This window comes from Parus major, chromosome 1, assembly GCF_001522545.3.
Source record: "Parus major isolate Abel chromosome 1, Parus_major1.1, whole genome shotgun sequence".
Lineage (NCBI taxonomy): Eukaryota > Metazoa > Chordata > Aves > Passeriformes > Paridae > Parus > Parus major.
In genome coordinates this window covers 74,138,445-74,152,577 of record NC_031768.1, presented here as the reverse complement: position 1 = coordinate 74,152,577, position 14,133 = coordinate 74,138,445, and the positions used below count along the sequence as shown (strand labels likewise).

The 14,133-nt window shown below is 39.4% G+C and overlaps 1 protein-coding gene across 4 annotated transcripts in view; it reads right to left on the bottom strand.

Moving 5' to 3' along the window:
* The window catches only part of PDGFD (platelet derived growth factor D), a 142,820-nt gene that overhangs the window by 43,454 nt on the left and 85,233 nt on the right, over positions 1-14,133 (bottom strand). For 2 of the 4 annotated variants that reach the window (XM_015639080.3, XM_015639091.3), the window contains exons 3-4: positions 13,797-13,977; positions 13,088-13,129 (exon numbers count right to left, since the gene is read on the bottom strand). In XM_015639080.3, coding sequence (XP_015494566.1) covers positions 13,088-13,129; positions 13,797-13,977 — 223 coding nt within the window. The remainder of the gene's footprint in view (positions 1-13,087; positions 13,130-13,796; positions 13,978-14,133) is intronic. The other 2 variants (XM_015639098.2, XM_015639108.2) reach the window with 1 other exon arrangement.

Sequence of the window (14,133 nt, the reverse complement as noted above, 5' to 3'; positions counted from 1 at the left end):
TGTGTATAGGGAGCAGTGTCCTATTTTCTGCTGCCTTACATTATCTTCTCTGAGTTGGTTTCTTTGCTCTCCCGTCAGAGCTTAACAATGCCAATTTTTCTGTATAAACTCATGCATATACAAAAAGAGTAGGAAGGCCTGAATAAGAACATGGCTGATACATACAGGCTGTTCCCTAACCATCAAGCACACAAGACCTTGGTACACCATGCCTGCTAAGAGAACAGGCGGTTCAGAGATAATACACATGTGTAAGTACAAACCACATTTTGAAATAAGATCTCATTTCCAATCAGGCAAAAAAGTTCCACCTCATCTGTAAAAAAACCAGCAATTCCTTCGTGCTTGGTTTAGGTTCCCACACCAACAGAGAATTCCCAATTTCTTGTAGAGAAAACAAAGTTTTCAGCAGTCTATTTATGTCACTAGTGTTCAGCATGCAACACAAACCACATGGAGCAGTCAGACTACTTGTCCTCATGATGCCCCGGTTCTTTCAAGGTTTCTTTTTTTTGTTTCAAGATTATTGAGTTTACTGGCCCAGACCTTAGTGTGAGATACATTTTTGCAGTCCCAAGGTGGGTTTTTTTCCCCTGCCCTACAGCAGTGGAAAAATTACCCTCATACTTTCTAAGCTGTTTTCTCAAGTTTCAGGGTTTTTTTGTTATTTTCATTTTTCTTTCCTCAAAGATAAAATTCTTTTTCAAACATAACCGTAAGTCTGCAAACATTGAATCCCAGGGCTCACAAATGCCATTAACTGTGTCACTCACAGTGTTGTCAGGAGCGACAAGAAAATGAAAGAAGAGATAACCTCCACATGAGAACTTCTGGGCTACATCTGTATTAAGTGGTAAAATGAGGCAGAGATTGATCAGATACGGTGTGACTCATGTCTTCAGACACAGCTATTACCCTATAAAACAGAGCAGCCACAACAAACTGCACATTGGAAACAGCCTGGGGCCTGTGCTAGCTCCAAACTAGCCATGCTAAAAATGTGATGTGTGCAAATAACCTTGTGCCTGTGTCTTGACTCACATACATCCCATTGAAAAGTCTCTGCTGACAATTCTGGATACACAGATTTCCTTATGAGAGGGTCTGATCCCGCAAGAGCTTGTATTTAGGATTCATTTATAAGGTTGATGGCTGGACAAGAACAGTGCCAAGAATCAAGAACACACAATGAGACAACATAGTGCCTGATTCCTACAGTCTGAGGAAAAGTTTATTATTGTTTTCCACAAAACTTGACCTAAGGAATACATCAGGACACAAAAACTGATTGAAAGGAAGCATTTTTATAGCTGCTAAGATCAAAAGTATTATTAAAAAAAATAAAAGGCTTCTTCAGGTTAGGAAAGGGACCTGAAAAATAAGTTTTATCTGCCACAAAACACCATTTTGTACAAAAACTATTAAAATAAAAAAAAACCCAAAAAACAAACCAAAACAACCCTGTTGTTACAGGTCACAGAAAAATTGGATGTTATTTGATTCTACTGAAAATGATCTAACAAGACGATACACTAATTCCATGAACCTAAAAGCTATTTTTAGCTTTCAGTGCTATAGATGAGTTGCAAAATCTGACCCTGTGTTGTTACAGGCTCAGACCTTCTCTAACTAAGCTCTGACTAGTTATCAAACTGACAATTGAGGAAAGCAGAACTGCATTTTTCTTGGGACTATAACAGATAAGAAGTAAGATTATTTTTTTTATTTTTTTTTTTGGCATGCCATGTTTGTTCAAAATCAGTTCAACATGGAGAGAAATCTGTGGGTTGAAAAACAGAGACAGGGTTGAAAGCAAAGAATGATGATAACACCCCAAGCCCTGGGCTGGAGGAGGTGCTCAGTTCAGTAGCACACAGCTCAGCAACATGCAGGGGGTTATTTTATGTAACAGTGCCTTTTAGCCAAAATTTTCCATTAAGATTTATCCAAACAAGTTTAAAAATGACAGGAACCCTGCAACTGACAAAAGACATGCATGTAAATATATGTGTGTAAGGGCAAACCAAGAACACTCTGCCAGGTGTCTCACCTATTTCATTATGAAGACATGCATAGACTTTATCGAGTGTTCAGGGCAAAACCAAAGGTTGTAGATTTAATAAAGATGCACGCACACAAAACACAAGCCATATTTACACAGCACTGTGACTGCCTTTGGAACTGTGGTGTAGAGCATGAAGGCTGTTGAAGCCAGAACCACTGTGCTGAGCAAACAACAGCAGCAGCCTGTGAGCAAACCAGCTTCCCCAGCAGGGAGGAAGGACCTTCTCTGATCTGTGCCTGGGGCTACAGAGTCAGAACAAAACTAAGAATTGTTAAAAGGAAGTGTGGAGATCCCAAGAGCTCCAGTCATCATGCCACCTAAGAAAGAAGTAGGGGAATGAGAATAGTGACAAGTTTTCTCACACCCACCAGACCAGTGACTCAGTGTGGTCTGAAGCCTGAAGCTGATTTTTGTTCTTTCACCTTCCTGGTTTGGAAGCCAGGATTGTTCTTCTCTATTTTGTAGGCATGCAATTTCTTACACTAGAGAGGACCCAGGTAAATCCAGCAGGCAAAGGAAAAGTGAGCATCTAAATAAAACAGCACAGCAGACAAACCCCTTTGTTCATCACTCTTGGTCAGGCCACGCAGCCCACCCTGCTGGCACAGTGTACCAGACTGAAGCTGGAACACCACTACCTGCTTCTGTACTTTCTTCTAGAAGTTAATTTTGTGGCATTTTACAATTGATATGCCTGTCTTTGAGGTGGCAAGGTCTCAGGCTGTGAGAAAGTGCTAGGACAGTGGTGGAGCCTGGCCTGGAAGCCAGCAGCCTCCCTGAGGTCATGATGCTGCATCCAAACCCATAGAAAATCAACCGCAGGCACAACCATCTTCACTGAGGACATGCAAAAAGCACTAATGGTACCATAACCCAACACAAGAAAAGGACTGTGGAAAGATGCAACCTAATGTTCCATGCTGAATGGAAGAAGGAGCCTAGGAAACCTGGGAGCCCAATGACAGACTGAGCTTACAAAAGAAAACCCATTAAAGGACACATTCCCAGTGTTAGGGCAGACAGGGTGGCAGCTGTCATGCAGACCTGCCTAAGCAGGGTAACTTGGCAGGTGACACTGATGACAAAATGATTTTTGACAACACCACCACCTATAACACAGCCCTGGTGATGCCTGAACCACCAAATTCAGTTCCATTCACTACCATAGACACACTGTAAAAGTTAGGAAAATCTGGGGCAGTTCTGATAAGAACATCAAAAACTCTGAGGGGATTAAATAGCCTGATTTTTTTGGATAAGATTAAAGGCTAAATATGGACATAATTGCTTGACTAAGCAAAAAAGCAAAAATGTGTGAAAGCAAACTGCAAGTATCTAAGGGAGATATACACCCACAACAAAAAGAACAGACTTCTTTATCATAAATCAAGCAGGAATATAAATGCAGGCAATGGTATGACATTAAAAAAAAAAAGTATATTAAAACTTATTATGAAAGAAAAAATGTCTTTGCAACTGTGATTTATTAGTACATGGTTAAATGTTCTGTATATGCTTGCTATACTTAAAAATTATACTAAATGATCAAGCAATGAATTTACAATACAGAAAATTCTTGTCCCGAAGGAAAGCTGACTAAATGACCCCACATCAGAATTCTAGGTTTGTCTGCATTAGACATTAGACATTACTGGGGAATAAAAAAGAAAAAAGCCTAAATTTAGATTCAGTAATCTTTAAACAATCACTATCATCTGATCCAGAGATGTAAGCAGTTTACAGCAGTTACAGCTGTTGCAACAAACAAGGCAAAGATTTATTATGTAAGCAATTAAACACCCATTATACACAATGCATTGTGTTCCCTGGCTTGCCAAGAATGACAAAAACACATTGAACAGTGCTAAGGTTGAAACAGACCCTGCAACCCAAACTTGGCTAGAACAGTACAAGAGCAGGATTGTGCTGCCAGGCTTTGCAAGGTACTGACACACAGTCAAATAAATAGTATTGGAGGAGTACAGAACATGAAGTTGTGCCTTGGAGCCCCTCTCCACACAAGGCTGTGAAGACACGCAATCCTTGTTTTGATTTAAAAGACAACTTGCAACCAACACCTGCTGTGATGGATTTTCACAAGTTCCTCAGTGCAGTTGGTGGTCTAGCATGTTTCAGTGCACCGTACCACTTTCGGTATTTGCTTCTGACAGACTTCCAGAGGAAGCAGACTGACTTCCTACTCTTCTCCAACACAGTTGGTACACTTAAATTACACTGTGCACCTTCGTTTTTTATATAAAATCTAGAGCAGAGGCTGCTCAACAGGAACAGGGCCTGGGAAGAACAGGCCATTTCCTCTTCTCTTGTGGCCACAGTAGTAGGTCAGACCAGTGTTGCCACATTGAAGAGCCAGGTGGAGTTAGTTAACACCTCTTTACAGCATTGCAATAGAATGTGGCCAATTAAACTTTTTAAAAATCAAGCATAGCACCTCTCTTCTCCCAACAAATCTGCCATTCTAACTAAATTTTTAGAAAACACACTCCAGATTTACCAAACCAAAATACGTTTTTGGTTTATGTTATGTTATGTTTGGTTTGGTAAATGTTATGTTATGAACATTTAACACGCCAAGATTCTTCAACTGTTGCTGAAGTGGAATTAAAGGACAGAACACAGATTTACAGAGACAGCATTACATTCTCAAGTTAACAGTCTAAAATAGTCCTGCTTTTCAAACAAATGGCTAATGTGATCGACAGGTTAATGAGTGCTGTTAGAAAGTTTGAGAGTGTAAACTCACCTCATGTTCATGCACACTGATGCGCTGTTTAGGGTTAACAGGGGAGAATGGTTGGATTTACCCCTTCTCTCTAGTGCAGATACAAAAGAGGATCACAAGTCTACCAGCAGCACCAATTGGGTGTTTATGGCAGGCTCAGTTCACTACTCCATTTCCCATCTCTCCTTCTGATGTCTTCTTAATGGTCAACTCCAAGCAGACAAATTAGCTGTGAGGCTTTTCTACGTTGTCTAACAGCAACTGAATTAAAGCTGTGACTGGTCTGTCTCTTGTACAGTGTCAAAACACCAGGTCCAAGCTACTTCTGTTTTCTGTTTGTTTGCACAGACATGGGAAGAGAAGTCAGGGAACAGGTGGTCTTTGCCCTCTCCCAGCTTATGCTCATTATGGCATATAAAATGTACCCTTTCCATTTCATGCACTATGATTTTTGGTGTTGGATCCATCCTAGCTTTCTGCTACACACATTTAATGTTAATTAAAAATACTGCTTTATAGATACCATGGGAAAGCTGTCCAACACATCTGGTAAGTAGAATTCTGGATTTTAACACTGACAAGCTCTAAAAGCAGTCTTAAGTATCAAATGTACTGTTTAAAATGGACTGATTTACACAGAGTAATTTTAATAAAAAATACCTTGAATATCTTCCATCCATTTTCTAACCAAAATTTATTTATTCCAGACTACAAGGAATCATTGACTTGTTTCCCTAATTAAGACAACTACTTAAGATTTTCCCAAGTTTGGGAATGAGTTTAATTTCTTACTTGTCCAATAGAACAATTTTGCCACAACCAGTATCATGAACTCTGGCTCACTGGAAGTTTACCTTTCATGTACTCTGTACTTTTGTTTAACAGAGATTGCTTGACTGTAACTGATGTCTGAAGAACAGCGAAATGATTAGCTTTCATATTGATTCTTCTTATCCAGCATATATCCAGATACATTATAACTAAACCATGACTATGAACCAGGTAACAGTATGCACCCTGGTTTTAGCTAGGGTAGAGTTAATTTATTCTCTAGAAGCTAGTAGCTGTTACAGAGCTGGTTCAGAAAGAGAATGGTGTAGATAACACACAGATTTAGGTTTCTGTTAAGTCATGCTTATCCTAAGTCAAGAACTCTGTTTTCTCTCCTAGTCTCACGTCTTTGCCATGCAAAAGAAACTGGGAGGGAGCTGGGACATCTAACCCAAACTGACCACAGGGATATTCCTCACCACAGAACCTCATTTTTTGTTTACTGTTTGTTATCATCATTATTACTGTATTTTACTTTGTTTTCAATTATGAAACTGTTCCTATCTCAACATAAAAGTTTTACTTTGATCCTCCTCCCCATTCCACCAGGGTGGAAGGGTGGAGAGAGGTGGGGGATGAATCTGGGTTTAAACAACAACAGCATGAAAGCTAACAGGACAGATGATGTGTGAATCTTCATACATGCCCTCACTTACTCAAACACAGTAGAAAGATCATGGCCAGTTGCTATGATACCATGGCTCCCTTCATTCAATTAAAATACTGAAGTCACCATTCTGCCAGTATTACACACTTCCCAACAACTGCAACATTCCTGTGGCTCTTATCTGCTATTCTTACATGCTACGATCTCATTGCTAATATAAATGTGTGCTTCTTGGAATTTGCATTTTCCAATTTGCTTCTGCTGTATTTTGCGAGAAATCATCATGCTGAATGAGGCTTTTGAGTCTGACTATTTTTATCTAACATGGGTAAGCAACCCCCTTGAACTGCACATGATGATATGTTTCTATTGGTGTCTTTTGTACCTCTAACTTGGAAAAGTGGAAATTTCCTCTGGGTCACTAATTTCCTCAAGAATTCTTTAAACAGGTAAGTTCTGACTGCATGAAATAGGAAATGCAGTCCTTCAAAATCTAGAGCTGTCCTAAATGAACAATGCCTCCAAGTCTTGTTAGAATCAATTATTTGAGACAGGATACTGGATTTGAAAGTAACACACTTGTGTTTGTACACTCCTTTGAAGGTGCAAAGTGCTGCATTTTGTCATCCGCGACCACCACAAGTTTGGTGAACTCTCATCCAGTGTATAGCACATGTCTGGGGTTAAGATGCAGGATTTTCAGCAGGAATTGGACATTAACAGGACTACTGCTATGTTAAGACAGATCAATGACAACATCCTGCACAGAAGCCACACTTTAACTGAGCTGTCAACAAATCAAGGACAGAGGAGAGCAAATGGACAGTTCTCCCTCATGCTGTTCAAACAACAAAACTGCCAGGCACACATGCTTGCAGCTGAGAAAACACAGGCATTAAGATCTATTTTCCTTTCTGATTAAAACAATTGTTTTATCAGTTGAAGTCTGACGGCTTCCAGGAGCTTCTGTGTGTTTATATGGTCCCACTGCTCCTGATTCTGCTATCTTCCTTGCAAGAAGGTCTGTATTTCCCTGGCCATAACTCAATTCTTCATTCATGTTCCCAGTTGACTCTTTTCACTTTTCATATATTCAAACCCAGTTCTCAAGTTCACAGTCAGAGGTTTTGCCAAAAAAGGCTGATCTAGTGAAATGGTCTTTTTGTCTTGCTTTCTACCTGATCCACACCTGCCTTCCCTGCTCTCTTGGACACAGTCTTTCTTATTTCACTAAGTCCACTTCCTCTTTAAAATCTCCCGTTCATTTTCCTATTTTCCTTCCTAATTATGCCACCATTACTCTTCTATCTTCCCTTCACCACCTTGTTAGAAATGTTTCCTTATTGCCAGTCACCCTCTTGAGTCCAGGTGAAACTGCATTCATGTGACTGTAATGGACAACTGTCATGTGAACACCTTCCTAGTAAAGCGGGAAGGCTCCTTTCTTCACAGTGTCCTTGCCAAGTTTGATAGGGTTAGTCATAGCCTCTTTGTCCTTCAGTTTTGTAATTTTTTACATATTTCCAAATATTCAAGAACATTTGCACGTCTGGGGCTTCACCTACCTCTCCCACCATGGCATTTTGTTGTTTCTGCTGCCTCCTCTCACTCTGCGGCCTTGACTCTTCTACTGTGTGTGTTTGTCTTACCCACAAAAACCTTTATTTCTGAACCTGGACTATATTTAACAGTCCTCCTTTGTCTTTGCTGCTGCCACTGTTTCATTGCCACTCCCGGATGATCCTGTATCAGTCCCTCCCTCTAGTACTGCCAAGCTGGTAGGTGATTCCTCTTCTCCCTGAAATCTCTGAATTTTGAACGGCTTTAAAAATGAAGACACAAAACAGGGAGACTCCTAATGAAGTTTAAAATGTAGAGAGTCACATTGCAGAAGGACTGGGACCAATCTTAGTGTCTGAGACAAGAGTAAACATGGAAGGGCCTTCAGAAGATGTGCCAAGAGAAGGACTACCTTAGACCACAGTCTAGGGAACACTGGGGGACAATGCTGTCTGACTGAAGTGCTGGGTTGTGTCAGGTTTGGCTGCTCCGGCTGCAGCCCCCAGGCTCCCTCATATGCTCCTTCATACATATGAGCATACTCAAATGCTGCATTCGGCTGGTGCATCTCAAAACCAGCCGAATGCAACCAGCAAGTTTTCCCACCCTGGAGGAAAAGAGATTGGGTGGACAAGACTTGGGAGCTAGTCAGTAAAGGTTTAGGGTTTTGGAAGGTGTGACAGGATGTTGAAGGCAGAAAAAGCTCTTGGTTTGATGCAAATGTCAGAATGAATCTTTAAATTAAAAAACTTTGGCTGTCCCTGGAGCAGCCAATTCTGCCTGTGAAACTGACCATACAGACATGCCTTCTGAATCCAAGAACACCTTTTCCTCATCACCAAGCTATCTGACTCCCACTTTTGCTTTTTTTTTAATCCTTCACTGTTTTCTGTTTTGCTCTGAGTGCTGGGAGAACCAGAATGTGCCTGCCTACCACACTGCTTTTGTTTTCTACCATGTCACCTTCCTTTCTTCATCAAACTTTGCTGAAGGACAGGTTAGGTCCTGTGAATTAAGCAGCAGGTTGAGGATTGCTGGATTCTCAGGAAGACTTATTAAATGGAAAGCATTCCTCCTCCCTATATAAAATTACTCTGAGATACTCCATGACTCAAGATGTACTGAGAAGTAGTATCTCTTTTTAACATGCTGTCATCTTATGTTGCTGTTTAAAAAATTTAACATCTTCCAAAGTAAAAAAAAACAAAATTGTGCATAGATAATCTCTTAAATTCTCTGCTTATGTGAAGTTGGAGAAGCAATGCTAAAGATTTTGAGCGAGTCTTATCTAATTAGAACCTAGGACTTAATTACTTCTCTCCTGAAAGATGAGCCTCTGGTGGATTAATTTTATGAGGATAGTATGCCTTGAGCAAAACACAGAAAATAGTTTTCTGTCAGAACTTAAGAAAATAGAAGTTTCATCATATGGATTGCTACATGTTTTGCACATGGGTTGCATTTATAAAAAGTCTTTGCTGTCTACCACAGACAGGCAATCAAAACTGAAATCAGAGAAAATAGCAGAAGAACTGATAAAAGGTCCACGATTAAGTTGTTCTTTTTTCATTGTGAAATCCATTTCATATTCAACCACTCTATTAACCAAGACATGCCACTCCACCCCATTCCTTTCCTTTTGTACTCCCAGCAATTTACTTGAATTCCTTCTGTGGATTATCTAATAACAGGGAAGGTATAGATGCACCATTATCACTCCTGTTGTCACATGAGATACATTACATGGAGTTTAAGACAGAATATTTTGCCCTGGGTACAGAAATGAATTATCTGTCATTCTGTGAAAGAAGTGACATGCTAAACCAGATGTACAGCAGCAGACTCATGAAGCTTCCAGACTGGCTTCATCTTAGAATTAATCAGTCTTTATGATCTTCATCTGTATTCCCTGAATATAGACCCTGTATTCAAACTAAGTTCCTCCCTCCTCCATTCCTATAATTTCTTTATGGCTCCCTTATCCAAAAAACTTCATTTTTAAACAAGCCAAAATTACGTAGGATTTAACACGTTGATACATATTTTGATGCATAAGCTTATCTTGGGACAAGTGCTTTTATGTTCTCCTGTTTAATACATGTCCACATGTATATGTGTATGCATATAAAAAGACATATATGTAACCTTACATCTTTATATATATATGTGCATGTTTATACAAGTACATATAGATCTGCTCCTAGTTTTTTGGTAGCCCTTGTTTCCAATAATGATTTTAGTCGAAGTTCCAAAGTATGGATTTCATTTAGGGTTAATCAAACAATTAGTATGGCAATAGAAATTTATTGTTATAAATGTATAACAAATATGTGCCTTTTACAATAAACTTAAAATAACGTTTGTAATTAGCAAATGGAATTCAACATTTTCTAGCAGTCTCATTAAAATGAAATTAGATGCAGAGCTGGGAATTTTAATTCCAAACATTCACCTTAACTGTTGAAACAAGTTCCTGAATGAGTTCCTAGACTAGTTCAGCAAATGTCCATGCAAATGAGGTAGTAAAACATGGTATCCAATCTTGTTAACATTCCTTTCCAGAATTATGACATTGAAAGAACTTCAGAAGGAAAAAGGGGATTATAGAAATTTATATTCCTCTGCTTCATGGATTTCTACTTTGTGTGTTGTGAATGATTATGTCCTTAGAGTAAAAAATAATGTAACCAAAAAACCCAAAACAAAACCACAAATAAAGACACAAAAAACACAAACAAAAAACCCCACCACCCTAGAATACTTTAGTGCCTTCTATAATACAATTTAATATTTCTAAGGCAACTCAATCAAGAAAAGCATTAAAAAATATTGAGAAATAATGGCTTTACGTGATAATGGTAGGGAGGAATTTCAAACAAATTTGCAATCAAATGAGACTCATGCCTAACAGCTGTCTAGGTCTTGCTCCAGACCATTTTTGCTCTAGATCTGTGAAGCTTAAAGAAAAAGGCAATTTTTAAAGAGGTTCAAGGGAAACAATTCCCTTTGTGGATACCCAGACTAAGCCAACAAACTGCATGGCTACAACTGGGAGCTTTGAATGAGAAGTGTTGAGTGTAGAGACCAGCCTCCAGCTGCGCACACCTACCTCCTCCTGCAACCAGCACAGAGGAGGAGGGACTTTTTCCAGAGAGGTCAGGACACTTTTGACTCTTAGGCAACTTGAGGTTGGCAGTGGGAAATGGGACACATACAATTCACTAACAAACTCCTGGAGTCAGATCCACCCCCGAGCTCCCACCCCAGGGACTGCCATAACTTTATGAGAGAAGAGCAGATCTGGGACAGGCAGCAGCATGCTGGACCCATCCCATGCCTTCAAGACCATCATCATGCTCCTCCTCCAGCCTTCCAAGTCCCTCAGACCCACAGAGGGGAGAGCAAAGGCAGAGGTGCCAGGATACAGGGGATGAGGGAAGAGAAGGAGGAAGAAGGTGGACACAGCCTTGACAAGCAAAAGTTGTTAAATGCTGTAATTAGATGGTCAGACTTAATTTCACAGATTTTCAGATTTTTCTCCCCTGTCCCCTTTCTTATCTTGGAACAGTTAATATTCACATGTATCCGTGTAGTTTTCAACCTTATACTGTTAAAGACCACCCTTTTATCTTTTTGGTCTAATTTTCCAGAGTCAGTCTGAGTTCCAAGCTAATCAAGGACTTTAATCCTACATGGGATGCTTACTTTCTATACCTTATTTCACAAGGGCAAATATGATACACGTGATACAAGGCTAATTAATGACTTCTTTAAAGAAATAATCGCCTTTTGTTTCTCTAAATGGTACTGAAATGTGAAGTTAATAGAAAAGCACAAGTATACAAAGGTAGTAAAGGATGTTTCTGCTAAGCTGTGTGGTGCCTTATCTGTGCCTCATGCAGAGTGCTGATCTAAGTAAAAGCTTGATCTGCATCAAGTGTAGTGAATTTCACTGACTTCCTTGAAGATTTATTAATGAAATGCCAAAGAATCAGGCTGCAAGGCTGCTTGGCTGCGTGAGTAACTGTGAGAAATTCACCCAGTCATTCTGGCATGATGCACATGGATGGAGCTGATCAATAAATTCCAAATAATTTCCTTTATTTTCTCTGGAAAATTATCAGAGTCTGGCATACAAATAAACAACTACCACACAGATCCAAACTCCAAACATAAGAAAAAGCAAGGGAATTGAGAGATTTGCACATATCTTGTGCAACACGTTCCAAGAAAGGCCCCAGAAGTAGCCCTTTGTTGGAGAAGGTTATGAAGGGAAGGTAAAAAGGCAATGCAAAGGTCCTTAATTTCATCTCATACAAAATACCATATGTTTTTGCATGCTTCATTAATGCTCCCTGGTTTACTGACTAGAAACACACAGCAAGTGCAACCTTCAGGGGTCAGCAGTGCTCAGCATATCTATGAACTGTGCTCTAGGCAACTCTGGGGACTGTGGTGTAAGGGATGACTCTGCTCAGTATTAATCCTGCACTTTTAGGTTGGATGGTTTGGAATCTGAAGATGAGCTAAGTACAAATCACCCCCCATTCTCACAAATCTCACCAATCACCTGTACAGGGCTCTTCTCTGAAATAAAGTAGTATTTAATTCAGAGGGTGAATTTAAAGATTATTCTTGTAAATAGATTTGCCAGATTGCAAATTTTCTGTTTACTCACAGTTTTGAAATGAGATAAATACAGTAGCCTTTGCTGAGCTTCCTAGTGCAGAGAGTCCTGTGTCTCATGAGCGACAACATTCATTTTTTGGGAAGCCTAATACTATCAGAGTATCTGTATATTATCTAGGATAAAACCTGCTAAATGCAGCAGAGTTTCTGGGCTGAAATACAAACAGAATAAAGAACGGCTGCTGCTTCAACCTCATTTTTATGCCCAATGGTCTTTCGTAGACTGTTCTGCCTGAATTTGAGTTTTAGTAGATTATCTTCAAATTAGAGGTCAGGATGTACTTATAATTTAATGCCTTACTCCCCTAGAAGCCTAACAATTTAAATGCAAGGGAGCAAAATCTTTATAGCTTTGCTCTGCCTTGACAATGAGCTGTTTATGGACTCTTTTTAGCATACACAGGCATACATGCATGCAAAGCCAAGAGGTGGAAGAGAAATGACTCAAACAATTAATCTCTCCTATTACAACATTATTGCTATTCCAGGCTTTCTTATTCTTGTTAAAGGACAGTGGATTGAACAAAAAGGGAATAAGAAGTGTGATGGATAGGAAAATATAATGATGACAGTATAATAAATTATTGCTTACCATTTCCTGAGTGTTTGCAAAATCTGCCTCTTTCGAGCTACACTGCACCAAAAGCATTATAATATTAATCAGAGCAATACAAAGGATTACATATCTGTATCAAAATCTAGTTAAGAGTACTGAGCATTCTTGCTCCCTAAAAACAAAACCGAAATAAAAACAAAAAAATGAGGAGGTTTTCATCTCATTGAAACAGGACATGATACACTACTAATGCTTGTGCATATACAGAGGTATGTTGATATCTGATTAAAAATACAGACTGAGCCTTAGCACACTGTCTTGCATGCAGACTTTTATTGCAAACAGAATAAACTACTCTTTATCTGAGAATCACAGCCATAACCCCTCAAGGTATTTTTATTTGATCTTGATTGAACATGAAAAAGGGGTTCACAGAGCAGCCATTTCTTTGCTATTTCTGCAGCATCTCTCAAGGCAGGGGCAGTGCAGCTTTAGTGTAGAAAGTGTTAGTGCTTCTGAAACATGTTATTAGTGTAAATCTTGATCTGAACTTGACTTTATTTTATATTTAATGACACGATGTCAAAAATACTTTGATCTGCATTAATGCAGTTGCTGGAATCAAATTACTTTCAGTCATGTAGTATTTTGATTCCATCCTTAGCTATACCATCCAGTCTTCAAGAACTGATGCTCTTTTACACTGCAAGCTGTCTCTTACCCCTATTAGCCCTAGGAGACTTACCACAAGAGAGTAACATATCTTGAATCCAGGTTTAGCCACAAAGTAGTCATCAGATTTGAAGGTTATCTTTATGTGATTTGTTCTTGATGTTATTCTTGGAGGTACTTCCTTGTGTCCACACCACCGTCCTCGAATAACTGTGCTGGTCTCTGATACATCTTCCACTTCCACAAAGTCATACCTAAAAAAGAGTATGAAGAATCAGTTTTTGCTGACTGGTTAGAGATGATGCTTGCAAACTGACAAGAGCACAGCTGGAGACAGAAAGACAACTGTCCCCTGTTCTCCACTCCAAAACATCAGACTAAATATTACAAATGGTGGACAAATTCATGTG